Here is a 24,156-nt window from a genome sequence, read left to right as displayed (position 1 = left end):
CTTGATCAACAAATTACAGTTGGTCCAAAATGCAGCAGCTAGAGTTCTTACTAGAACCAGGAAGTATGACCATATTAGCCCGGTTCTGTCAACACTTCACTGGCTCCCTATCAAACACCTTATAGATTTTAAAATCGTGTTAACTACTTATAAAGCCCTGAATGGCTTAGCTCCTCAGTACCTGAGTGAGCTCTTATCACATTATAGTCCTCCACGTCCACTGTGTTCTCAAAACTCTGGCCGTTTGATAATACCTAGAATATCAAAATCGACTGCGGGCCACAGATCCTTTTCCTATTTAGCACCCAAACTCTGGAACAATCTACCTAACGCTGCTCGGGAGGCAAACACACTCTGTCAGTTTAAATCTAGATTAGAGACACATTCCTTTAACCACTTTTTTTTTTAAAAGTGGACCTTTTTCAGTTCCCACCCATTTTGTATTTAATTTTTAGGTTCAAATAATTAATTTTGGTTACTTCTCATGCACCAATTTGTGCTGGATTAGCATGTCTGCTGGTATCTTAATGAGCACAATTATTGATGCACCAAAAATATTTACTACAATGTTGTCAAACTGCTTACCAAGATCATGCACCACCTTCTTCAGTAAATATACACAAATACCTATTAAAGCAGTAAGATAATTAATGAATAGCCGTGAGTGACATTAATAATGCAATAAATGCACAGATCAATTATATTGACACACATTCAATATTGTTTATATATGTTTGTTAACAATGTTAACAATATTGGATACGCTGTTTTTGTTAAAATCAAAGCATAAACAATGTAGAAAACATGTCCGCGTGGCACACATCCAAACATGTTTTCTATGTTATTTACGTTTTGATTTGAACCAAAACAACATATCCGTGTGGCGCAGCTGACACAGAACAGCATATGCTGTTTATGTTCAATGGATACTCTCCAAAATGGTGCTAGGGTGACGCGGATGAGACAAATTGTTGAATAAAGTAGTTATTTTTGTTTTCTTTGCATACAAAAAGTATTCTCGTAGCTTCACAAAATTACAGTTGAACCCCCCAATGTCACATGGATTATTTTACTGATCTCCTTGCTACGTTTCTGGACCTTGATTGTGATAATTACATTGCTGTCTATGGGAGGGCCAGATAGCGCTCAGAATGCATCAAAAAATATCTTAATTTGTGTTCCGAAGATGAACGGAGGTCTTACGACATTAGAACGACGTGAGGGTAAGCAATTAATTACATAATTTTAATTTTTGGGTGAACTATCCCTTTAAAAACCAGGTCGTTTCTGCTGATTGTCCAGCCAGCCACAAGAGAATGATTTGCCGCAATGGCTGCCACATAGACTTTGAGTGTGGAGGGGGTGTGCCCCCTATCCAATAACTTCTGATGGAAGCATGTGGGACACATCACAAGAATTCGGGTCCTGGATTTGTGCTGAACACCAGTCACTGAAGACTGACCACTTAAGGGTGTAGAGATGCCTTGTAGACGGACCTCTAGCCTCTAAAATGGTAATAGTGGCTCTCTCAGGACTAGACTCCCATCGAGGGACCAGACATGAAGGCTCGACCGCTCCAGCTGGGGGTGCCAAATTTTGCCCTGTGCTTGTGAGAGAATGGTGTTGGGCCATTCGTGGGCCAGAGCATCCCGTTGTCTTGAAAAATAGATTGGGCAGTTCCACCTCTGCTTTGCCAAAGACTGACCAAATCATCTGAACCAACTGGGGATGTAGTCTCCATTCCCTCTGAGCTACATTGTCTCTGGACAACATATACGCTCCCTGGTTCAGTTTGATCGGCACATGAACTGCTCGTAGTGAGAGGAGTTTGCTCTGCACCCAAAGCAGGAGACACCGAGTCATCCTGTAAAGGGAACCTAACCTGAGTGACCTGAGGCCTTCTTGGCGATTAATATAGGCTACCACATTCATATTGCCCAAACGGACCAAGATGTGGTGCCCCTTTTAGGCTGGCAGGAAGGTTTTCAGGGCCAGACAAACAGCCATCATTTCGAGGCAGTTGATGTGCATTGCTCATGGGTCAACCATTACATTTACATTTACATTTAGTCATTTGGCATACGCTTTTATCCAAAGCGACTTACAATTGGAGAATACAAGAAGCGATTAATCTTGAAGAGGCAATCAGACAGAGGAAGTGCTCGTAACACCAAGTCTCAGTCATTGTTCAAATAAGTAAAAGCTAGCAAGGGAAGGAGAGAAAGATAAAGATAAAGATTTTTTTTTTGAGTTTAGGATGAAGTCAAGTAATGCCGAAAGAGATGAGTTTTCAGTTGTTGCTTGAAGATTGACAGGGATCCGGCGTTCCGGATAGGGGTGGGAAGATTATTCCACCAGCCAGGAATGGTGAACAAGAATGTTCTGGAGAGTAATTTTGAGCCTCTCTGTGATGGTGCCACAAGGCGTCGCTCACTAGCAGATCTCAGACTTCTGGAGGGGATGTAGATTCGTAATAGTGAGTGGAAGTAGGAGGGTGCTGAGCCTGTAGTCGTTCTGTATGCAAGCATCAGTGTCTTGAACTTGATGCGAGCTGCCACTGGTAGCCAGTGCAAGGAGATGAAGAGAGGTGTAACATGGGCTCTTTTGGGCTCGACCAGGGCTCAACCAGGAGCCAAACGCTGGATTTCCTTCCTACAGAGCGCCCCAGCCTAAGCTGGAGGCGTCTGTCATGACTACCTTCCTCCTGGAACCATTTCCAACTGATCGCCTGTTGAAACAGGCGAGGAGTTGTCCTAGGGGCTACAGCTTTGACACAACGATGGGTTACCCTGATATAATAGCGGCCCAGGCACCAGGCGTGGAACAAAACATGGGCTTTAGCCAATACAAGAGGGGCCGCATGTGTAGCAAGCCCAGGGGAATAACTGAGGAGGCAGCTGCCTTGAGGCCGAGCATCCTCTGAAATACCCTGAGGGGATGTGCAGTCCCCAACATGAATGATGCCGCCACTCGCTGGTTGTTCAGGGAGCGTTCCAGCATAATCCAAGCTTGCACAGCCTATGACTGTTCCTAGAAAGGTCACTCGCTGTCTGGGAATCAGAAAACTCTTGGCTGAATATGTTTTTCAACCTAAGACGCTCCAGATGGTTGAGCAACAACGATCTGTGAGCGAAAAGTTCCCTGTTTTGATACGGCTAGCACTAGCCAGTTGTCGAAGTAGTTCAGAATGTGGATTCTCATCTGTCTCAGAGGGGAAAGAGCCACAGCCATGCACTTTGTAAAAGTTAGGGGGGTTAGGGACAGTCTGAATGGAAAGAGCGTGTACTGATAGGCCACTCCTTTGAATGTGATTCTCAAGAATGGTCTGTGATGGAGAGCTATATGGATATGAAAGTCTGTGTCTTTCAGATCCACTGACAGAAACCAGTCCCCAGGCATATTTGTGTGAGGATCTGTTTCAAAGTTAACATTCTGAATGGTCGTCGCATGAGGGCACAAGTCAGATGTCTGAGATATTTCTTTGAGTCCGCCATTTTCTTTGGAACGAGGAAGCAGATGATGTTGTCGCTGAAGGAGAAGATTCTGATGAGATGGCACTCTAAGCTGTCTTATATAGCCAGGTGGCCCCGCCCATTCTGGCGGGCTGGAGCGCCATTGGTTTGTGCAGCTACACAAATGTGAGCAAATCAGGCTTCAGTATTAGAGTAAAACATGAGTTTTCCTCATAGTCGTCAACACGACGCAACGAGAGTTACCTTTTGATAGGGAACTACCTTTTAAATCTTGTTATGCTATATTATCACCAAATATTGGATTAGATCTATTTATCAGCTTGTTTTCTCTCCATTAGCACAAGTTCTGTGTTTCTTTTTGGAACTGACTGATTAAAGGTCTCATTGATATGAGCTTATGCAAAAAAATAGCATCATCTGTGGATGATTTTGGAAATATTAAATAAAATACGAACAATTACACTGTTTATCACACTAGTGTCCTTCAATGTTAAACTGTGACATTTGTTTTGAAATGCTTTTATCTAGTCACTTTCACTTTCAAAATAGCACAAAGTCACTATTGTGGTGTTCCCAGAGATAAAGAAACAAATTATCTTTATTTGCTGAATTAATATTTTAACGATTGTGCAAACCGCTATCAAAGTCTTTAAACCAACCCACATTTCAAGCAACTTAATCTGGTCTGCTGTTGGAATAAAGAAGGAAGAGGACTGAGGTGGTCTGGTTTTCCCACCAGAGGGACGAGGACTGCATTTAGCAATTTAGTTTCAGGTTGCTCTCTCTGAAGGCTTTTGTTAGCTGTAGTCACGGGGCAGGTCTGGACTTATTTTCCTGGGAATGTGGGAAGGAGATCACAGCTATGATGCTGGTTAATTGGTCATCAAACTGAACATCCTTCCCTAAATGCACTCCATTGTTTGAATCAGAAATTGATGTTCACGTGTTCACTGGAGCGACACAGAGCAGGCCAAGAACAGGACATGGTCAGCACTTGTATGTGATTCTGACCCTTCTGCAACTCTCTGGGCCTAAACCCACATACATTAAACACGTTTATATGAATCACACGGAAATACTTCATTTTGAGTACATAAATGTGTAAACAGTGCTAGGTAGATTACTTACAAATTGTAGTCCATTACTGACAAAAAATGTAGTTGGTAACTATTATAAAATTAATAAAAGCAGACTACTTTTAAATGACTTTTGACCTAACTTAGTTATCACATGAATTTAAATATGGTAATATTAAATTGATCCTGCTATATTGATTATCTTATAGACACGGTTGCTCCTTTACGCTTCAAGAGGACCTACACCGTGGTATAACGAGCAAACTCGCACCTTAGACTGGCCACACACTAGACGATTTTAAGAGCAATTTTAAGCCTGATTTGTACCCCCGAATGATTGGGGGCGGGGTGGGGCTTATCGCAAACTATTTTTTGTCCAAAATATCCTCTATTGTGTGGTGTCATTACGATTATTTAACTGCTCCCAATAAAGATGGAGCGTCCCCCAACTCAAATCGTACATATCAAACATGTCTCTGACGTGATATCTGCTATAGCCAATGAGATCAAGTGTCACCTACCAGATGTTGCGTGCTTCTATAGCTGAAACTGGCCAGCCACAAACATGCTCGAAAGCAAAGTACTCAGGGGAAAGGGAAGGGAACTGGTGTGTGGTCAAGTATGGTGACCCATACTCAGAATTTGTGCTCTGCATTTAACCCATCCAAGTGTACACACACAGCAGTGAACACACACACACACACAGCAGTGAACACACACACACACAGCAGTGAACACACACACACACACACACACACACAGCAGTGAACACACACACACACAGCAGTGAACACACACACACACACACACACACACACACAGCAGTGAACACACACACACACACACACAGCAGTGAACACACACCCGGAGCAGTGGACAGCTAATGCTGCGGCGCCCGGGGAGCAGTTGGGGGTTCGGTGTCTTGCTCAAGGGCACCTCAGTCGTGGTATTGAGGGTGGAGAGAGCTCTGGACATTCACTCCCCCCACCTACAATCCTTGCCGGCCCGAGACTCGAACTCACAACCTTCGGATTACGAGTCCAACTCTCTAACCATTAGGCCACGATAACGTTAATTTTTGCAAAATTCTCTCTATTTTTCTCACAAGTTTATGGACACTGGGTGGATTTTCTGTTGTTATGTGACAATGTTTTCTAGCTGTTGTCTTTCATTGAGTGATCACATGAGACACTATACATTCAGTAAGTTGTAGTGTATCTTTCAGCATGGATCAGATGTTCATTCAGTGTTGACTTCATGCTGATAAGAATGCCCTCCTGCTTCGCTTGAACTTAAAAAGTGGGAGCACGCATGATCCGTCACGCCAGCCACTAAACAGCCCCGAAACGGTTTTTATCATTTGAAACTCTTAATAAAACTAACAGAATTTGAATGCTGAGACTTTGTTTCATGTAATTATAAGTGACCTGTTCTGTCGTGTCCGTCAGCTCGTTGTCTATGTCCTCTCTGCTCTGATGTTTTTCACTGAGAGCGTGAGAGGCTGGAAATGGACGAGACTTTTTTTTAGAGCGGCTTTAAAGCAGATTTTAATTTTGTTTGTATCATTAAAACATTCTCCTGTTTAACACTGTAAAGCATACATTTCTGCAGACATTTTTGATACATTTTATTTCAGATTTCCATTTCATTTCTATAAAAGTTAATCTCTTTTTTTGTTCTCTCAACAAAGTAAAAGCCCTATATATGAATCTCATGGCATCATCATTCGCAGTCTCAGAAAGTCCCAGACAACAATCTGGCTAACATTTTCTACAAGTTACTAAACCTGTCAGTCCAAAAGGCCCTGAGAATCTTCCTCTTCTCTACGTCTGTTTTTTATTTTATTTTAAAAGATTAATTAAACAGCAGATGAACGATTTATGATTTGTTGTTGTTACAAATGTCTTCTGAGCGGGAAACTTTCCGAGGCTTGAACTGGAGTTTGATGGGGTTCTTGGGAGAAAGCAAACCACTGATGCCAAGCTCTAGAGGAACCTGTGAAGAGCAAGAGAAGGTCAGCAAGAACGAAGGAACCTCCTGTGGGAGCATGTGGTGGATCCGTCTGCTCACCTGAGTCTCGTCACACACAGAGACATCGAACCTCTCCAGGATCTCCACGATGGCCAGCTTCATGGTCACCTGAGCAAACCTCATCCCGATGCAGTTCCTGGGCCCCAGACCGAAGGGCATGTACATGTAGGGGTCAATCGACTCCTTATTGCCTTTAGTGAACCTGAGAATGAGGCAGGAGAGTCACTTCTGCTCATAATGAGGATCTGTACAGACACTTATTCTAAAGAACCATTGAGATGTTGAGCTTTTAGTAGAAACTTTTATGTTTTTTAATGCTGTTAGATTGTTTGTGTATTCAAAACTCTTTATTCAAAACATTATTTTTTTGTCAGAAAGCTTGAATGTAGTTTGTTCAACATTGTCTTCATAGCTTTAAACAGACTGCATTACTGCTTAACCCTAACAGGCTCATATGATGAGTAAAACAGGAGAAACTCAAACCTCTCGGGCTTGAAGCTCTCCGGGTCGCTCCAGTAATCCGGGTCTCTGTGGAGGGCGTATGTTGGGATCATGACTACCATGCCTTTAGGGATGAGGAGGCCATTGATATCCACCGTTTTCTTACAGACCCGCTCGAGTCGACCAACAATAGGGAACAGCCGGAGAGACTCGTTCAGCGCAGCGTCCAGATAGTCCATGTTCATGACGCCTTCATAGTCCACCGGAGCCTTCAACACACAGTCAAAGGCTAAAGTCTCAAAGCCTAACAGTGATTCCGATGAGTGTTTCATTCTTTTCTTTCTGGTATACCCTGTTAGGGAAAGTCTGGTCGATCTCCTCCTGCAGTTTCTTCATGGCCTCTGGGTTGGTTGCCAGATTGTAGAAGAAGAAGGACAGAGTGCTGCTGCTGGTCTCGTAACCGCCGAAGATGAAGATCATGGACTGCGAGAGGATCTCGTGGTCGCTCAGACCTGCACAGGACACAGTGAGAGGAATGTTTCTTCAAATATGCTACAAGGTCTTATTTTATGGTTAACTGTTTGAAATGATTCACCTTTCTCTGGGTGTTCCTTGCTGCTTCCATGCCCAGATTTCCCTGCTGTCTGAGAATCAACCATCAGCTGCAGGAAGTCAACTCTCTTCTGCAGGAAGGTCCATGCGATTACATTTCTTGCATTCGGCAGGCGCTTTTATCCAAAGCTACTTACACTGGATTCAAGGTACATATCAATTCATGCATTCCCTGGGAATAAAAAAAACCTATGACCTTGGCGTTGTTCATGTGAAGTGTTTGTCGTACCTTCTTGTGGTCCTTGGCCACTCTTTCGGACTTGATTTTCTGTAGGGCAGCAAAGAAGAAGTCAGTCACAGATGTTGGGAAAAAGGCAAAATCCATTTTCTCGAGGACAGGGGTGATGAAAGGAAATAAAGCTGATGAAGAAATGGAAAAGGGTCTTAACAAACAGGATGTTCATGAAGTTTCCTACACTTTAGACTGTTGAACTGACGGGAATAGTTTAGCTGTTTACCGGTGATCAGGAACAGAGGGTTCAGGAAGTCAAACTTCAGCATTTTCTTGATGTTGGTCACAAATGGATCTTTAGGGTTGTTCAGGGAGTCAATATCAACGCTAAACGATGTGCTGGTCACCACATCCATACTGTATGCGCCGAAGAACCTGAACACATGCAGACAAGAGAAAACTATTATCATCATCTTCTGATAACCATATATTCTCTATAAATAGTGAATATTTGACATGAATATTGTCTGTCTAGGAGGTTATAAAAGGTTATTGGTGAGGTATTTAAACACCTTTGCTCTGGTGATTATAGTGATACCATTGCAGCTCTGTTCTTATCTATTCAGATAATAAGAAGCCATGTTTAATATTATGAAAGACTCTTGAGTTTGTAACTCACTCTTTAATATCCACGGCTTCTCCTCGTGTTGCTGTTTTTCCCAGATTATCAACCAGAATGTGAGAGTGAGTCTTCATGATGCCAAACATCTAAAGCGGGGAAACGGCAGAATATCATCATCATGATTACACACAGGCAACAGTGATATTTTAATATCAAACACACGCATCTCCTCTGCATGATTCATTCTGTAGTTCACATGAGTCTTGAACTGGTTTCTTGTTTTTTGGAGCAAAATATTATTCCCTTCAAGTAACACTTCACATTAAAGATATTAACTATAGGTAGAACGCTTATTTGCATGAGAACGAGACAGAGAAAGATCATAGGATACAGTATAGGGGTGGAAAGATAAATCAATCCGTGGATAGATTCTGCGAGCTTAGTTTTTAACAGCAGATGTCGCTCTAGGCTAGTTTTTAACCACACACTGAAACGCTCACGAAGAAGAGCACTTGTGTGTTCAGCTGAGTAATGTAAGTGGTTAAATGTACTTGCACCTCGGCAAGCAGAGTACAGCTGTTTCTAAAGCATGCAGCGCCGTCTGCTGTTAAAAACTAAGCTAAAAATAGTTTCGAGAGAATTGCGATGCATTCAGAAAATCGATTTATCGTTCCACCCCTAATATAGTCTTGCGTAGCCAGACCTTCAGACTGACGGCTGAAGATCTGGAATCCATGGCAGCTTTGATTGGCCAGGACACGCCCATGAGGCCGTTTGACCGACATGTCAAACAACCAATCACAGTTTGTTTCGTTTAGTATCACGTTTCGTCGCCACAATAACAGACCAGTGTATAAAACTCTTGGATGTATTTTAAAGATTCTATGCCGCAAAAATTTCACATACTTTTGAGAATCCAGCGTTTAGTTGATCCAGAAAAGCGTTTGTCGTCACAGCTGTAAACACGGTGGCGTCACGGCATCTTTGTTTCCAGGTGGAACGTTAAAGAACACGACACACACGTGTCCCGGAAATCCTATATAATATAACCAATCCGACGACGACTCCTGAAGTGTTTCCACTTTTGTGTGCCGTATGCATCAGACATTCAGCCAGCGGTCCGTGGGCATGACATCTGAGGCTGAGACTACCCCTAATACAGCATCAGTGAATCCTAATGTGAATCATTTGCTCAGTTCAGCTCCAGTCTGGGTTTCTCTCTAAGATGGCTGAAGGTTTATCTGTGGCATCAAACAGAGGAGAACATGTATGTGTGAGTGATTTCAGAGTCCCAGACCTCCTTTAACCTCCCGCTGGTGAAGGAGGGTGAGAGGACGCTGCGGATCCTCCTCCAGTCGTCGTCTTCAATGATGGACACGGCGTCGTACAGAGGCCCGTTCAGACCGAAGTTCTGCCGGTTCAGAGGACAAACACAGATTAAACCACAACACAAACACACATTGCTCCATCAGCCAGAAAACATTCCAATGATTCATAAAAATAGGGAAAAAAAATCATATTTATTATTTCAATTTAAATAATTTAATTTTCTGCTAAATTGTCTTTGTATTTAAAAAATAAAACAAAAAAATAAAATTCTCAAAGGATTTCAGAATGATGATGAAGATGATGAAGATGATTTTACCCTTCTGTTGGTGAAGAGAGAGTAGCATTCTTTAACCAGGATGGTTTTGATGATGGATTGCTCCATGATGGACAGAACAGGCTGCCTCGCATCATAGATACTGCGAGAAACACAAACAATATTAACATTAAACTCAGAAGAATCATTCAGTTAATTAAAATCATGACTTCACAGAGTTTGTAATTTGATTCACTTTCAGTATCTCATAATGATCATCATTGTCGGCTCTGATTCTCCATTACAGCTCTTATAAAGCTTGTCACTGATCTCATCTATTATCTCAGCACTGATCTCATTTCATTTCAAACTGATGTTCACATCTGAATCAGTTCTGTTTAATTTGTGTCAGATGTTCTGATCTGATTCTTTGAGACTGATCTGTGAGGTTTCATCCGTTAGTCTCACACTCACCCCCAGACTCGTCCATACTTCTTGAAACACTCCACATCAAAATTGTAAAACCCCTGAAAGTGCAGAGACAGATGTGTTCACGTTTAGAGTAAAAGCCAAAGATTCATAGAAGACGGACTGCATGGGGACTATGGAAAGAAATGAAGCTATCTTAATTAAAGCGAGAAGATCTTCAAACTTGCGTTGAGTCGAGATGGACTGACAGAAAACCAGTCCATCATAAACATCCAAATGTGTCCAAAGGTCAGTATCTCATGATATTGGATTCATGCTCTATGTGCTTTAAAACTAAAAACCCACCTTCTTATATTCCAGCATCGTTCCGAAGAACGGAAGGGGTTTAGGACCCAGGATGCCCAGCTTCTTGAAAAAGCTGTGAGGCCAGGATCCATATCTGGAAATGACAGAGCCATGCATGTCCTGATTTTTCTGAGTTAGATGTTGGCCAAGAGGCATATGAAAAACAGCTTTTTAGACAGATATTATGACATTAACAGCAGCAGATTTAGCTTCTGAATGCTTTGATTGTTAGACATTCAGCAGAAGAATGTCACATGATGACTGTAATTCTTCAAACTCATTACTTACTGACTCATTTATATTGAGATTCCAGAACTAGAACTAATTATTCAGTTTAAAAGAGTGCCACAGGTCACTTACATGAACAGAAGTGCCACAAACAGCATGAGCAGAGCCCATGTTTCAGCGGAGAAGAACAGACTGTAGTTCATGTTTTCTGCTCCGGGACGCTCAGACTATAGAAACACTGGCGGCGAGGAGCAACAGCTTTATTCTACTCTCAGATTACACATTAACCAATGGAGAAGATGCAAACACGAGTGTATCCAACCTCTGAAGACCCTCACACACACCCACGCTCACCTCTGACCAAACTCACTGCTGTTAATCAAACCACTGCAGCACGATCAGCAGCTCACATCAACTGCCAAGACTAGACTCACAGCCTAGTTATCTAAAGACTCTTCAAAACCTTTTATAGTCAGTTCCATAAAAACATCGATTGGTCAAATTTGATAGCAAAATTGACCCTGATTACCCGTTGGTGAACTGCTGGTTGGTTCTTCAGTCATGGTCTTCACATAGTGGCTATGTGTATGCAACTGGATATTGTGTGTATTCTCTGTTCTAGTCACAATTCCTGCTTTAAACCAGGCGTTTTATTTCTTTCTTAAATCTTTTATTTTTTATGCGTCTTTCCCTAGAATATGACCATTTCTGTTTGTTGTTTTCACTTCTCAGGCGAAAGACAAATCACATGATCACTGAGTAATTGTTTGCTCTGGACAGCATTGAATGTAGAGCAAACAGAGTCTCGTCTTTCTCCTGAGCAGAAACGTGTTTCTTTCTTACTCTAGCTCAGAATGTAACTATTGACTCATTTATTATTTATCTTGAGGAATTCTAGACGTTTTCTAGATTGAAAAATGATTGTAGCATCTGCAGGGGTTTACAGTCTCTCCATCAACCATAGAAACCAGCAGTGTGACCCAGCGGCTCCTGGGACTGGGTCTGAGATGCTCTGTTTTCTCTCTAAACTGCATTTGATTGTGCAAACAGAAACCAGAGTTCACCGACACCAGCTCACATTTCCAGAAACTCTATTTTCCCACTCAGTGCAGAACAATGGAGGGAGGAGGAGGAGTGAATGGCTCATGTTGTACTGTTTTCGCTGTGTCACGCTGCATGTTCATGAGCACACGGTCGTTCCCGGGGCAGGCCTGAGCATGTTCAGCGGGGGAATGTGGGAAATAACTCACAGAAACATATGAAACCTGTAAGACGATACAGGTGACGTCACGTGTGTCATTCATGCACCAACTGCAATCTGACCTAAATAATGACCGTTTACACAGGTTTTCTGATCACGCCTCCAATCTGCCACACAGAAAGCCATAATAAAGTCACAAGTAATGGTATATTAATGTTGGGGTACTTAAATGTATAAATATATTTACATTACTACTAATATACAAATGTTAAAAATGCTTTTTTACTGTTCACCAGATTGAATATTCACCTTTTGTATCACAGAAGTAAGCTTTCTTTCTGTGAATGTGGTAAAAAAATATTTGCACTACACTCCAGCATGTTTATGATTATGACAATTAATTAAAATAGTACAAGAAATACCAGTTTGCAATATAAAGCACAAATGACTGTTTTTGGACAGTTAAAATATCTGGAAGCAAACTGACATATCTGTTGTATAAAGGGAAAGTCATCATAAAGTTTATGATTAGTTTTGTTGAGATATTCCATCGATGGCAGGAAGGGACGTTAATGATCTGTGATAAGAGGCTGATTGCTTGACTTTTATACACGTACAGCAGTGAATGAGTGATATAAGCAGTGTCTGAAGTACATTTCACAAATCTGCACCTCCTCAGATCTCAAACATTAATGTTACTTACAGTAATATTAAAATAACATTTGTTCAGAGATATCTGGCCTTTAACCCTTTAGGCACCAGCTTTTTTTTTGGAAAAAATGCTGGATTTTGACATCAAGATTTCAAAAGCTTGTGTCTTGAAAGGGCTTAAAGATAGAGATCTACTGTAAATTAGAAAAATGTTGGGCATGACCGAAAGTTTATGTGGGGTGTAAATCTAATTAATCTAATTTAATCTAATCTAAGTAATGTAATTTGCATATTATGACGGGGGCGGCGATGCTTATAGGTTATTTTAATTTGAAGAAGCGCTGGAGATATGTATATGTGCAGATGTGAGGGTGATGCTGGAAGTCTGCAGCGGGCTGGGAGTGAGTGGCGCCCGGCGAGGATCGCTTCCTCCGGGGCAGCAGAGGGCGCTGTGCCCGCCTGATCCCTCGCGGAAGAGTCACGGCTTCATCGCTCCGCTGGTGCGTGTTCTCTCTGTTTTATCTCTATATTTTGCTATGTATGCTTGATGTCTTTCCCTCTGTAGTGCTTTAATGTCGTTAAACGAGGCTTTTTCTCGTGGCATCTCGCTGTTTTGTCCTGGACGGTTTCTGGAGTCTGCGGAGAACACGTTTAGTTTCTCACATCAACTTATTAAATCCGCGACTGAAGTAAATGTTAGAAGAAGGAGACGCTACTGTAAACCAGACCGGGGCTAGTCGTCACATGGACAGAAACTCAGAGTCCAAACTAATAAACAAACGCGTTTTCCTGGCAGATCTTTTGTATATTGTGTTTAAACACACAGTTCTTAAATGAGCACAGTTGTGTGAATTCTGCCCTCCATAAATTATGTTCATATTTATAGGTAACAGATAAACACAATAAAACGCTGAGACAGATTGGGAAATTTAACTTTGTTCCAAGACAATGGTATTTGCATCCACAAATGTCACATGTGATAATTAACCCTGTCAGATAACGTAATAATTGCCTTAATATTCACTTATGAAATTACCAGACTTGTTTTGCGGCCGCTTTATTTAAACATGCATAACAAAACGTGTTTATGGTCTCCTTTATGGTGTTCTTGACTTCCTGCTGTGAATCCTATTCCCTGATTCAGTGTTTAGTTCCTGTGTTGTGAGACTCTCTCAGAGCATTCTGCAGGGCTGCAAGATTCACACCTTTTTGGAATCGATTCGGATTCAGATTCGGATTCAGATTCAGATTCCTCTGTTGTTTTCGATTCTTCTTCTTTTCTAGAATGAAGGAACCTAATCTCGTCTTGACTGCAGGATATAAAGTTGGGTTTGAGCGTCTAATCGCGCACTGACGGTCAAACTGGATGTAAAGAAGCTGTCATAACTTAGTTTAAAAACATTACTACATAACATGTAATTTAACCCTAAAAAGACATTAGAATATCAATTTACTGCTATTTTCCACAAGGGTATAAATAATACAATTTCACGCGTGTGTGTGTTTTAACATAACTAGAGTTTATTACTTGAACATTGATTTTAATATTTGTGAATACAATTTATGTGTATTAACATTTCTATTGTGCATTTATTACTGTACATCATTTGTTAATGTTTATTAATGTTAGTCATAATTTTAATTAATTATATAATATAATATATAATTGACAGGCGAGTTTCTCAGATTAAACAATCCTGAAATTGTATTATGTCATGATATAAAATGATAAAATAGCAATAAAAACATATTCTGATGTCGCTTTATGGTCTTTTTAGGGTTAATGTAGACATATTTTGGGTCACCGTGAACAGCAATCTATTGAAAATATCATATAAGTATAAAGGAAACACGTTATGACAGCTCTCAGCACCCATAGCGTAAGCACGATTAGACACGCAAACCATAGAAAGTGCGGCTGGCTGGACCGCAGGCACTGCTCATCAGGGACATGCATTTATCTCAAGCATTGAACAAGCCATGAAGTGTCTAAAATAAATGTGCAGTTCAGCTGAATGCTGAAGTTTACTTTGACTGCATGCTTTGTATAAAATTAACAAACTGTACATTGAAACAAAATAACCAGAACATTAACAATAACACTGATAGAAATAATAATAAAAAAACCAGTATTTCAGATGGAAATAAGATCAAGACGATCGTTCATGTCATGATCTCTTCTGTCGTGCAGCGCTCAAAATTGTGGACAACAGCCAGTTCCACCGTAAAATAACCTCTGAATCGTTTTTCTTTTTTTTGTCTTTTTGAACTGGATCATTAAAACTATCTATCAAAAGAACCAGCATGAGGTGAAGGGTAATAAAAATATAAAAATGTAATAGATATTTTATCTCACAACTCTTGTAATTACGGCTTTTATCGAGCATGAGGGAGGCGAGTGGTGCTTCTCAAACAGAAGGCTGCATCCTCAAATTCAGATCATCTCAGTATCGACTCGTTTCCTTTCAGTTTATTTTCGTGAATTTAAATGTGTGCAGCCCTCTATTTGAGAGGCACCCATAGACAAGCTTTGCTGAACTGAAAACAGCTCTGAATGAGGAGTCGATTCCCAGCCCTAGCATTCTGGGGATTCTAGCTGTTGAGTTCATCGGTTGTACACTCGTTTTTGCGGTGCATTGTGGGATTGAATGAGTGCACTCGAGAACATCCACTAAGGTTTCGAACACCACTTAAAATGGCTGTCCCCTCAAATAGTGCGCTATTTATAATGTTAGTGCACTATTTGAGGGTATAGGGGTGATTTCGGAGCCACAGTTAGGTCGCAGGTGAAGTCCTCTGCGGACTCGGTTCAACTGGTTTTCATTGTGTCTGTTAAGTGGCGGGAAGACCGGGGTCACGTGGGCACTCTGAGGGTCGGCTGGAGATCTCTTCATCGTCGTGACGGACGCAGAGGAGCTGCTCACAAAGAAAGGTCAGACTCCTGTGCTTCACTACTACTGCATGCTGTCTTCTGAGTGTGTTTACAGTGCTGTGAAATAAAAATACTACAGCAATTTATAGTAAATACTATAGTGTTTTTGATCCATACCATAGTAAAGTACTTGAGTTAATTTGTGATAATTCTATAGTTGCTGTGGTAATATAACAACTATAGTAATTAGTGCTGTCAAACGATTAATCACATCCAAAATAAAAGTTTTTGTTTACATAATGTGTGTACTGTGTATATTAATTATGCATATACTGTATAAATAAACACACATATATGAGAAACATATGTTCCGTTTAGAGGTCGACCGATATGGGTTTTTCTCTGGCCGGTGCCGATGCCGATATTTAGAAATCAGGGCAGCCGATGGATCGATATATGATGCTGATTTTTTTGGGCCGATATGTTTGGCCGATTTTCTTTCTTTATTTTTTTTCCCCTTCATCTCAGGGATGTTCATTTTTTTCAGTAATTTATCAAAATATTTAAAAAGGTTTGCTGCATGAGCAGCAGCTTGAGCTTGAGTTGGTAAGCATACAAAATTTACTTTTATTCAAAACATTTACGAGCAAAATATATTTTTGATATGAAAAAAAAAGATATATTCATTAACTATACCATTATTATTTTATAGTAGCCTATTATATTGAACTGACCAACAGCTTCAGCGAATTTCAAAAGAATGCTCTTTCTAGGGCTGCACCGATTCCACTTGTTCCAGTACTCGCCCGATACCGATACTTTCATTTTTGCTACTTGCAGATACTGAGTACCGATACCAATATTTTCATTGCATTTGTACATTTTTTTAATATTGGGTACAGAAACCAAAAGAGTATGTATAATGTTAATTGGTTAACTTCATTTATCAAATAAATACAGTCAAACCAAAAATTATTCAGACAGCTGTTAGTATGACAATATTTACACGACCACCCTTAGCCGTAATGACAGCCTTTATTCTCCTGGCCATGCTGTCAACCAGCTTCATGCAAACCTGAACTTCAGTTTCTTCCCAGACTAATTTTTGGTTCCAAATTTGTATCAGTTTGATTGGTAGTCCACTGTATAAAGAATGTTTGGATATAATATGTCACAGTTAACTTTATTTTGCTCTCCTCACTTACAGAAATGAACTATAGTGTCCTGCACCCGTTAGTAAAAACTATCAAAAAATTACATTTGGTCTCTGAATAATTTTTGGTTTGACTGTATATTCTTCGGTTATTTTCACACTTAATTATGCCCAAAGTTTTTGTTACTTTCACTGTAAATTTTTTTTTTGCTCTATGGTACATCATCTGCAAACTGCCTCTTCAGATAGTCTGATAGAAGACTGTTCTCCTGTCACTTTAACAGACTGATAAGCTCTTCTTGCACTACACATATATCTGCAGTTTTGTTTTATTTAACTGGTTTGCACTCTATCTATTCTGCCATGTGCCTTATGCCACTTTATCTATCTCTTTCTTTATTTTTCTACAATGTCCTCATTTGTATATCTGTATAGTTGTATGTACATATGTTTAAACTGCATTAGAACGTCTGCTGTCAGTGTTTAATGTTTACTGTATGCACCAAGGGTCTGAGAGTAACACAATTTCAGTTCTCTGTATGTATGTGCCGTACATGTAGAAGAATTGACAATAAAGCAGACTTGACTTGATCTTTATTTGAATAGCATTAGAGCTGCTCCATTGCAGTGGCTCAGTACTGTAATCATGTGTTTTGCTGTAATAATGAAGGGGACCACTCCTTATAGGGTACAACGGGGCTAAACGCCCCCCTTAAGAAAAAAAGTGCTATTCACTGCGCCTAAAATTTATAATTGCAGAAAACATATATACGTTGTATTGAACATGAATGGAGCAACATATTTTGTGTGAAAATAAATAATTACCCCACACACGGGGTTCCTTTTAATAATTCAAAGAAATGAGCTTCTAAGCTATTGCAATATTGTTTCACAGCAAATTAGACATGAACACGCATCATATGATCCTCAACAGTGGTGTCAATAATTATTCATACTGCATTGCATGATGGGAGATTTTGCAGCATGAAGCATTTTGTTGATTGTCACCATTGTTGAGATTCATATTCTGGTTCTTGATGTCTGTGTGTGTCTAAAAAGTACTGAAGTTCAAATGGTATATGCGTTACATAGATTTAAAATTCATTCACTGTAACTATTAGAGAAACCCTTTTCTTGCATGCTGTTGTTTCACAGAATTGTTAACACAAAACCTAAACATATAAATAAAACAAGAAAACAGAAGTTATTTTGGAACGAACATCTGATCCTCTGTAATTCTCAGTAACAGCAAGTGTTCATCACTAATGCACAATCAACATTTAATTAGTCACTTAATTATCTCATTATCTTTAACTCTTTGAGGACTTGAGACTTGCTTGTGACTTGAAAGGAATGTCTTGGTTCCTCCTCTGGTGAAATCAGCTGCTGAGTTCATGGGTGGAATAAACATATAGCAGGACTTTTACTCTTTGGCCCCTGAAATTTCCATCTCTGACCCCTATAAACATATCTTCCAATTTTTTAATATCTAAAACACCTACCATATAAAAAACGTGTTGCTCATTCAATTAATTCCTATGCCTCGACCTCCTATAAGTACAGAATTCCAAGGTGTGCCTTTACCTGCCTTTTAAAATCTATTTTTCGTGTTATCCTAATTAATAACAATGGTAAACGATTCCATTATTTCATTGCCCTGAATGATACTGTACGTTTAAGAACATTAGTTTTAGCATCAGGGAGTAGAAATCTACCCTCTGTTGCTCGTCTAGTAGCATATTCATGTGACTGATCATTAGATTGTAAATTATTATACTGATCCAATGGAGTTTTAAAGTGTAAAACCTTCCATGTTGATAAAAGTATTGCAGCAATCATCCTGTCTTCCACTCTTAGCCATTTAAGATCAAAATGCAACTATTAATATTTGTTCCATATGGACACTAGGATTAATCTCGCTTATTTTGTACCAACTGGAGTTTCCTCAGATCCTTTTTTTTATAATTTGAGCGGTTGACCAAAACATATTCAAGTTACAGTTATATAATGAATATGGGCTTAAAGTGTTCACTCTGAGCTTTAATTTGGGGATATTTTTCATCACAATTGGAGGAAAGATTACAGCTCTTTTTAAACAAACCCGATCCAGCAAATCAAGTCAACTCAATTGAAAACTACATGTTTTTTTGTTGGACCAGGGTTAGAACTAAACTCTGCAGGGCTGTGGCCCTCCAGGAACTGAGTTTGACACCCCTGCTTTAGGGCATAGCTAATGGGGATCCAAATAAATAAACAAAATAAACTGTATGTGTGTTAAATTATGTAAATGATGAATCATTTGTGTCTTTTTCAGCATTATCATGGTGAGGACGTACAAAAGGAAGACCAACCGCGCGAGTACGGCTCCTGACACCATGCTGAAGGCTGTCCGGCAGGTGCTGGTGTTCAAGAAAACCATCCGCGGCGCGGCAGAAGAGTTCGGCATCAATTACCGCACGCTCGCCCGCTACTGCACCAAAATCCCCCGCGAGGAGGTGGAGGGAAGCGTGGAGCACCCCAGCTGCACCGTGGGCTTCGTCGGTGCGCGGCAGGTCTTCAGCCCTGAGCTGGAGGCAGAACTCGTCGCCTACGTTTTACTAGCATCCGACGTTTATTATGCGCTCCCGCCGCGAGCAATCCGGAAATTGGCCTACCAGCTGGCCAAGAGCCACCAGCTGCAAACGCCGCCCTCCTGGAGGGAGAACAAACAGGCCAGCGCCGACTGGTTCGCCAGTTTCTTAAAGAGACACCCGCTGCTGTCCATCAGAACGCCGGAGCTGGCGACTCCAGCGAGTGTCTTCAGCAGGAGTCACGTCGAGGTGTTTTACAGTAAGCTGAAGATGCTGACGGAGTGCCACGGTTTCAGACCCGAGGACATGTGGATCATGGATGAGATGGGAATCACTACGGCCCAGCGGCCGGATCATGTGCTGGCCAGGAGAGGCCTGAAACAAACGTCTCCAGATCGTGGACCCCTCGTGAGCGTCACCTGCGCCATCTCTGCCGCCGGTCGTGTGATGCCGCCCTATTTTGTGTTCCCGCGGGTGCAGTTCAGGGAGCATTTCCTCAGCGGTGCACCTGCGGGAAGCTCCGGCGGAGCCCATCTGAGCGGCTGGATGAGGGAGGAGCAGTTCCTCGACTTCCTGCAGCATTTCACGCGACAGACTGAATGTGTCGCAGACAGACCCTGCCTGCTGCTGCTGGACAGTCACGCTGCGCACCTCTCCATCGAGGGTCTCAACTACGCCAAAGCCAGTGGCGTGGTGTCGCTGTGCTTCCCGCCACACTGCTCCCAGCACCTGGAGCGCACACTTTACAGCCCGTTTAAGAAGTGTGTCAACGCGGCCGTGGACAGCTGGATGCTGGGCAGTTCGGGGAGGAGCATCACCATTCATCACGTCCCAGGAATTGTCGCCTCCGCGCTGCCGCTTGCGGCCACACCAGACAACATCGCCGCTGCGTTCAGAGCCTGCGGGATCTTCCCTCTCAACCCAAATGAGCCGGGGTTGGTTACGGACGATCAGGTTGCTCCCAGCGGTTCAGACTCTATCGGCGACGCGACTGAACACTCGGCGGACCCGGCGACAGCAGACCGAGATTTAGATCGGACAGCCAACATTCAGGAGAAGAACGGCTGCCGTCTCGACTGGCTCTCCTGTGATTATGCCACTGCAGAGACCTGCAAATAAAACACAGCACGGCGGTCTTTCTGCTCTTTCTTTGTCTTTTGTAGTCATGCACACTCTTTGCTTATACGGTTTGTACAGTTCATTACCATCAACAACATTTTACTGTTTGTTATTTTCTCTGCTGTTGTCGTTTAATGAATTGTTTTTGTGTAAATGGTGATTAAATGAGACACTTTAAATACATAAATTGTGGACTATGGTGTGTTTGTGACTCTAGAGTGTTTTTTTTTGTGCGTTTTTCTCTGGTCTGTGTCATTAAACAACAGTTACGGCTGTGACAACATGCCCCGCTATAGGTCAGCTGTATGTTTTTGTTTCTTGGGAATAGTGAAATTTTCTAAGTTTTTTTATGTGCTTAAAATACCCTGGTGTGAGAAATATTCATCTGAGAATATTATACATCTCAACTGTTATTTGATGATATTCCTGTCACAAAAACTGAATACAAAGAGCTGCACCTCAATACATTCATACCACAGTTGCCAACTCTCGCGAGAGACATAAGCAACCGCAGCTTCAAAAACAAGCCCAATATTTTTCTGATGATTTGTTATCATCAATATTATTTATTATAAATGAGCCTGCAACATATTAAACTGAAACCACTCTTTTATCTGAAAAGCAAAAGCAGAAGCTATTTTACAAAAATTAGGAAACTGCAACAATGTGATAGCCGGGCGGGGGTGTGCTGTCATCAATCAGTGAAAGCTTTGTGTGTTACTATGGTAACTCAGGTCCAATGTGTTTGGTAGTACACTGTAAAAAAATAAAAGGTAAAGAAACAGTGAAATGCTTGGCAGCACTGGGTGCCAAACGTTTACCATTAATGGAAATAATGGTTAAAGAACCTTTTTTTTTTTTTAAACAGTCAATGAATGGCAGAAGCAGCCGCCAAACAAAAACTGTAAAATTAAGGTACAACATCAGTGTTTCTTGATCTTCTCCACAGACTCTACTCTTCAGCACAATGATGACCCACAAAACACAGACAACAGAAACCCTTTAAGAGATTCATTGAGTGATGATTAAACATGACTGAACACACCTGATGTTAACAAGAAGAAAATCACAAGTGTTTAAGTCACCAGTACAGTGATCAGTGTTTACTTTAGTTGGGCTCTTGACCCTTGACTTTTTACATTTTATTTGGCTGCTGCTATTGAATTATAGCAGCCACACTTTTGCAAAGAGGGAAAGTTGTCAGGTCTTGGTGAAAAATTCTGTATTTTCTGTATTTGAATCTTATTTTATGAGCTGTTCTGATGCAAAAAAAATTTAATAAAATTTTAACACTGTGGACCCATATAGACACTGACTGAGTGGTGTTAATTTGACAGCAGGGATTTTGCTGTGTTTGAGACCCAATAACACAGCTCTTGAGCATCACTCGCTGCAAACAGAAGATAATGTGTGTGCGCTGGAATTCACATCACTCCAGTACTCTATATTACACACCATACTGAACTCTACTGTGTGAAGAAAGAATACGCAGAGGAGGAAATACAACTCAACTCATAATAAAAAGAGAGAATGAGCATATTTATAATCTAGAATTAAATGTGAAACTGACAACCAGGATAACAAGCATGCATTTATTTATCTTATGATTTTATCACTACACAGTTTTACATTACATTCATTACAATTTGAGTTCTCCTGAGTAACCCGAGCTTCAGTGTGTTGACCTTCATGCTTTGCATGGTTCAGTCTGTCTCTCATGTAAAACAAAACTTCTGTATCTCTAACTTTTATTATTGAGAGGTTTTTTAAATTTAGCATTTTATCGTCGAATCTTTAACGTCACATGATCGAGTCAGATGTGACCACAGCAATCCAGATTGATTTATTCATTCATTTCAGACAGAAATAGTTCATATCAGTTCATGAAAGTGAAAGTGCAGAAACTCTTTAAATACTCGACAGACCGAGAGACAGGAAGTGCAGCGGTGATGACGTCATCAGTGCAGCAGCTGCAGCGTCGTCATGGTAACAGCCAATAGGAGCAGCTGCAGACAGACAGGTGACCAGACTCTGGATCCAGCCGCTGCAGAGAGACACACAGATGTTGAGATGTGAGCTCTGTATCAGCAGATGAACATTTACAGAAGAGGCATGGACTCAGTGGATCAGAATAAACTCAGAAATGAAGCTGATTTCAGCATCTACAGCACAGCTCGACCCGTGAGGATTTGTCTCAGTCTCTGCACTGTTTTCTCTAGCAGTGCTTTTATAGCTTCAAAACTATTGTACATTCATTAAAGACATTTTTCATTTCTGGTCTCTAAAAATTCAGTATCATCATATTTATGTAACATCTGTTGTATAACAAGTGAACAAAATAAAACTAAATATGCAAAGGCATAACAGGGCATAATAACATGGTTATTTCACTTTATTAAAACTAAACATTTTCATTACTTGAATTAAAATAAACTCAAATGAAATGGAAAAAAGTCAGATTTTCATGATGTCACCTTTAATTTGTTTTTTTTATTATTTTTCCGTGCTATAATCAGGTTAAGCCTTTCCAGCACGTCAGATTTGGCTCCCTCTGTGGCATAGTAAAGGGATCTCATTATAATATTACCGCCCCTTAATCTGCATGTTTCCACCCGCAGCGCCTCATTTTGAGGAGTACCAGACAACGGTGGACCAGTTCTAAGGCCATGGTGAACGTTCAAGCAAAGCATCTGTATTTGCACAGACGAGCACAGAACACTGTTTAGAGTCCCAGCCTCAGAGGAGACGAGAGAGCAGTGGATTTATTCAATCATTTACTGCGTATTACGCTGCTGCCACACAGATCTAATAAACATGCCATTTATTTCCCTTCACAGACCCTAACCCACCTTCACAGACATAACTGACTGCTTTTGTAACTCTTGTGTGTATTTGACAGTTTAAGTGCAATAAGACATGAAAGAGAGCTTAGTTTATTGCTCACATGCTGTGTGACAGACGCTTTCTGTGTGTTCGCTTCGGATGTGTGCCCTGAGAAAACTATTACAGAAGTTTCAACTAAAATGGCTTTAAAACTTAAATGATTTCAGTGCAACAGACATTATAATCAAAACCAAACATGTGTTTTGGTAGAGTATCTGAGACACATGCTCTATTCTGGAAAAGGGGGCGGGGAGCAGCAGCTCATTTGCATTTAAAGAGACGTGCACTAAAACAGCATGTTTCTGTTTCCACTCAAAATAGGCATTTTCAAACTGATATAATACATGATCTGCGGGGTATTTTGAGCTGAAACTCCACAGACACATTCTGGAGACAGGTCTCCTTTAAATGGTTTTATTTCTCATTTTCATTTAGTTTAACAATGTACAAAAATAACTAAAACAAACTGATATAAAAATAAAGAAAAACTTTACTGACATTTAAAAAACAACAAAATCAACTAATAATGACAACCACACAACAAATTGACTAAAACTTTAACTAAAATTGAAATTAAAGCTGAAAATATAAAATCTCATTCAAAATATTAACAAAAACTATAATAGTATCTCAGTGATAGCAAAATAACACTGGTTTATAATGAACATTGATTTAAACTGATTTTTTTGCAAATGT

The 24,156-nt window shown here is 40.7% G+C and overlaps 2 protein-coding genes across 2 annotated transcripts; one reads left to right on the top strand and one right to left on the bottom strand.

Moving 5' to 3' along the window:
- Positions 1-6,188: 6,188 nt before the first annotated feature.
- On the bottom strand, positions 6,189-11,214 carry LOC306874058 (cytochrome P450 3A30-like; the record flags this gene model as incomplete). Its single annotated transcript, XM_079423779.1, has 13 exons — positions 6,189-6,544; positions 6,620-6,782; positions 7,064-7,290; positions 7,373-7,533; positions 7,617-7,704; positions 7,863-7,993; positions 8,092-8,240; positions 8,485-8,573; positions 9,725-9,838; positions 10,073-10,172; positions 10,484-10,536; positions 10,784-10,877; positions 11,144-11,214. The coding sequence occupies 13 exons, from the start codon at positions 11,212-11,214 to the stop codon at positions 6,428-6,430; spliced, it is 1,557 nt and encodes a 518-aa protein (XP_079279905.1). The 3' UTR covers positions 6,189-6,427.
- Positions 11,215-13,296: 2,082 nt separating this feature from the next.
- On the top strand, positions 13,297-20,779 carry LOC306873527 (uncharacterized protein). Its single transcript, XM_079422879.1, has 3 exons — positions 13,297-13,363; positions 15,701-15,795; positions 19,203-20,779. Exon 3 carries the CDS (start codon positions 19,210-19,212, stop codon positions 20,575-20,577), a length of 1,368 nt encoding a protein of 455 aa, XP_079279005.1. The 5' UTR covers positions 13,297-13,363; positions 15,701-15,795; positions 19,203-19,209; the 3' UTR covers positions 20,578-20,779.
- Positions 20,780-24,156: the final 3,377 nt, after the last annotated feature.

This window comes from Barbus barbus (genome assembly GCF_936440315.1).
Source record: "Barbus barbus genome assembly, chromosome: 8".
Lineage (NCBI taxonomy): Eukaryota > Metazoa > Chordata > Actinopteri > Cypriniformes > Cyprinidae > Barbus > Barbus barbus.
The sequence above is the reverse complement of the archived record's forward strand: the minus strand, read 5'-3'. Positions and strand labels throughout refer to the sequence as shown.

Coding starts and splice junctions, on each gene's coding strand:
- LOC306873527 (XM_079422879.1), top strand. CDS start 19,210: ATGGTGAGGACGTACAAAAGGAAGACCAACCGCGCGAGTACGGCTCCT.